Here is a 4,227-nt window from a genome sequence, read left to right as displayed (position 1 = left end):
AAAAAAGAAATCCAGACTTACTTTCTCGAGATCCCGACTTTTTTCTCCAGATCCCTACCGTTTTTTTTTCTCAAGATCCCAACTTATTTTCCCAAGATCCCGAGAAACTAAGTCAAGATCCTGACTTGGTTTCTCAGGGAGCCAATTCCTTCAACACCAAGTGCACATCTTCTTTTCTCACACGAAGTCCATGCTCTCTGCATTTAGCGTACATCCATCGGTAACCGTGAAGCTGTCCAGAGGACTGCACCTGGTTATTAATGAATTCAACCAAAACTGCCAAGTCGGAATAGGACTTGCGCTGAATGAGTCCCCGCGCACTGAAAACTCTCTTCAGATGTCTCTCACTTATACAAAACCCATGTCTGCTGTCAAGCTCTGATTTGATGTGTTTTTTACTCAAGCCCAAGCTTGAAATAAAAATCTATATATCTAGCCAATGGGTGTGTGTCCTCTATTGCTGTGATTATGTCGTTATGTACTGATCCTGATCCGGGTAAAGTTTCTCGGGATCTCAAAAAAAAAAAGTCGGGATCTCGAGAAAAAAAAAAGTCGGGAACTCGAGAAAGTAAGTCAGGATTTCTTTCTTTTTTTTCTCTTCGTGTTCCCTTAGGGACTCCGTAGAACTCTGCTGCGTTTGGAATGCATATGTAAATGTCAAGCAAGCCGAAGATCACTCCCAAAGCAGGAAGTGGAATACAGCGCAGGGCATTCTGGGTAAAAACAATCAAAACAAATGAGCGAGGCTAACACTAGCAGGACGAAAGGCTTGTGAGGTGTTTTTTTACTAAAGAAAAGAAAAAGTCTAGAACTAATAAAATCTGACGCCACTTCATTTTTGTTCAGATTTCATGAAGAAGAAATGTGAACTCGCTCGGTTTCTTCTTCAGAGGTTTTCATGTTTCATTCAGTGGTTCTTGCTGCAGCTCCACCTCAGGCAAGGAGGGGAAGAGGTTTTTCAAGGAGTTTGGTTTGTTTGACAAAGTGCACAACCTGAAAATGTAAGAAATGTTCCAACTTTGGTTCCAATTAAACTGAGTCTACTGGACTATGAGGTGTGTTAACACCCTAAAACACTTTAAAATACAGCAGAAAATTCTGGAAAATCTAAAATGAAGGGCTAAAGCGTCTAAACGGACTAGATTATTGATATTTCCCAGTGGTCCACTCGCCTCTCAGACAGCGCCTTGCTCTGGTTGTCTCTGGCAGCCTGCAGGTCTCTCTCCAGGCGTTTCTTCTCCGTCTCTAGCTTCTCAGCATCGTTGGGCTCCAGCCGCTTCCGTGGGCTGACGTACTGCAGCTCCTTCAGCAGCTCCTCCTTCTCGTTGATGAGGATGAGGCGGTCCCGCTCCGGGTCCAGCAGCCCCGGCCACGCCTCGCTGTCCAGTTTGGCAATCTGTACCTCAATGCTGGCGATCCTTCAGAAAAACGACAGGACAGTCGACTTGGAGAAAATCCCTGACAGGTCAGCATTTACTGATATGGATATTTGTGTTTTTAACAAACATTGAAAAGGCTTTTATTGTGACATTCATTACATTCATGCTAACAGTGAATAATTTCATTCAACGTCTGGTTGATAGTGAGATCCAATGTTGGGGAAAATGTTTTAGCTACATCTAAATGAAAGATTGAAGTTTCAGATTTTAAAGCAGCTTTCAGATCAAATCCATTACCTTCTCTTTGCCTCATCATACTTCAGGCTCAGACGAACTTTCTCTGCCAGTTTGTTGCTGCTGGTCGTAAACTGGTTTGAAAAACCAAAGAAAGAAACATAATGAATGCTCAGATTTTTCTTCATACAAGGTTCTGTAACTGTGTTCATACTTTTTCACATTTTGCCACATTGCAATAACAAACATTTGATGTATTTTGGGGGACAAATGATAATTACTTAAATAAAACTCTGGAAATAGCCAGAGCTCAACATTTTAGCATATTCTTCTCAACAAAGTAGCTAAAACCCATATTTCCAATTTATTTTTGGTCTGAACAATTCTACTGAGACCCCAGACACAAGCCTTGCTCTGGATTTAGAAAACATCCACACCCAGCATGATCCTGCCACCACCACATGTCTCCAGGGAGATGTGGTGCAAAGTGGGTTTTCCTCCACACACAGTGTTTCAAACACAGGCCAAAATATTCATTTACACATAACTTAACTTTACAAAAATGAAAAAAAAAAGCTTCTTTCAGCATCATAACTGAACCTAAATTAATAAACTTAGAGATATGTTTGAATCCCTCAATTAAAAAAGTCTAGCTATTAAAAAGCCCCAATTTTCTATTTTTATTTTTGAAAGGTAATTAATGACAGGGAAGTAAAGCAACATGAATATCCCTTCATGCTTTTCGGTAAATTCTCATTTTAAAAATGTTACAAAGTGGACTAAAAAATAAAATTCAGAACTTTTAATTCCACAGTCATGTTTGTCTCTCCATCCTTTTCCATACTTCGAAAATCATCAAATACAATTTCTTTTTAGCTTTAACCAACAATTTTAATTAGCTTTAATCATATTCTTGTGACTAAGATGTCATGTCAATAGGCCCAAAAAGTGAAAGGCAAATGAATTTGGGTTTTTTTTAGTTCTAAATATATAAGAAAACTCACCAAATTCTGCAGTAAAGTGTGAGAAATTTACATACTTTAAAGATTTTTGAAAAAAGTTGCAAAAGAAATGGCTCGACGGCACATCCAGCAAACTTCATTTAGCTTACTTTATTGTACAATTATTACATTCTGTAAACTTTTAGAACTTTCTAAAACCAGCAGTGACTGAACTTGGGATTTTGAAGAATTTTTACCCCATTTTTGAAGTTTCTATTCTCTGCATTTGACTGAACTCGTTTTAGACATTTTAATTCATCACCTTGAAATTTGGTGAGTTTGCAAATTGGGGATCTAAATCCTGATTTTACTTGCATGTTGGAGGGGCAGAGCCACAACTCAAGCTTTGACTACGTGCCAAAAAAAGAAAATATGTTAAAAAGCCAGAAAGGAAAGCGCAGAAGCACAAACCTGCTTTGACAGCCTTGCTTCAATAGTTTTTGTTTCAGTATCACTCCAATTGACCATTTATTTAGCTTTTGCATGTAAAACAAGAAATGCTTTCATCAAGATTTAAATCAACTAAATGAACCCTGGTAATTTGACGAAATTAGGAAAGTTTTAAAGAAACAAATACATAGGTAAATAAAACTACATTTAGAGCAGGAAGTGGGGGTGACATTTTGTTCTGGTACTAACCTCAGCTGGGAGGTCGGTTTGGGATCCGACGTCGGAGTAGAGGCGAGGGATGGACGTCTCAGAGTTGGAGAGCGACGGACTGCTGCCCCACAGCTCCTGTTGGGAGCCAGAATTCAGCCGGAAGCCGTCCTTCAACACGGCCAGTTTCTGAGGAAAACAGAGGAGACACACGAAGACGAGTCAGGGTGGGACAGCAGCAGTGGCCGCAGCCAGGAGGGAGGGAAACAAGAAACACATGAAGGAGTAGAAGGTGAAGAAATTACCTCACAGTCCTGGTCTTAAAAAAGGGCTTCGTGTACATTTCCCCCAGGCAAATTCAAGCACTTTTCAAGCTTGTTCAAGGTAGGTTTTTAACTTTTCCAGCAACACACTTTTTTAAGATAAAAATAATAAATTAACTAAAAGAAAAACCTTTAAAAAAACAGTTTCAATTTAGTATTATATAATATTTATTACTGCAATTAATGTCTTGTGATGGTATTTTACATTCAAGGTAAATTAAAAGGTAAGCTAAAATTTAACAATTTTATGTATGAAATGTATTTCCCCAATTTCAACAACATTGCTATATACATATATATAAAACACATATGTATTATACATGTTATATATAACACATATAACACCTCTTTGATCTAAAACAGACTTCTTACAAAAAGGTCAGCAAAATGTTAGAATAACACTCTCTGTTACAGGCTTCCATAGTTGTAAATTATTCAACCAGGCCGCTAGGGGCACTGCCCAGTTCAAATACAGTAGAAGTAGAGTTAGACACACCTCCGGGGAACAAAAGGCTACCCTGAAGAGTTAGCGGGCCAGAACGCATGCGGTGGTCTCCAGGGAGAAGGGTCTTCCTGTATTTTGTATCCTGGGTGAGGTAAAATCATGCCGGTCTCTTGATTTGTTTAGTTGTATGATAGGTTAGTGTGAATATATGCAGGGCTTAAAGTAAAAAAAAATCCTGAGCCTGAAAC

At 38.9% G+C, this 4,227-nt stretch overlaps 1 protein-coding gene across 3 annotated transcripts in view; it reads right to left on the bottom strand.

Annotated features, from left to right (window-relative positions):
* wwc1 (WW and C2 domain containing 1) overlaps nt 1–4,227 on the bottom strand; it is a 58,523-nt gene that overhangs the window by 15,535 nt on the left and 38,761 nt on the right. For all 3 annotated transcript variants that reach the window (XM_015060616.1, XM_015060617.1, XM_015060618.1), the window contains 3 exons: nt 3,254–3,400; nt 1,677–1,747; nt 1,173–1,418 (listed from right to left, as the gene is read on the bottom strand). In XM_015060616.1, the coding sequence (XP_014916102.1) occupies nt 1,173–1,418; nt 1,677–1,747; nt 3,254–3,400 (464 nt within the window). The remainder of the gene's footprint in view (nt 1–1,172; nt 1,419–1,676; nt 1,748–3,253; nt 3,401–4,227) is intronic.

Source organism: Poecilia latipinna, unplaced genomic scaffold, assembly GCF_001443285.1.
Source record: "Poecilia latipinna isolate Pla-1442-1.1 unplaced genomic scaffold, P_latipinna-1.0 Scaffold1730, whole genome shotgun sequence".
Classification (NCBI taxonomy): Eukaryota; Metazoa; Chordata; class Actinopteri; order Cyprinodontiformes; family Poeciliidae; genus Poecilia; species Poecilia latipinna.
The sequence above is the reverse complement of the archived record's forward strand: the minus strand, read 5'-3'. Positions and strand labels throughout refer to the sequence as shown.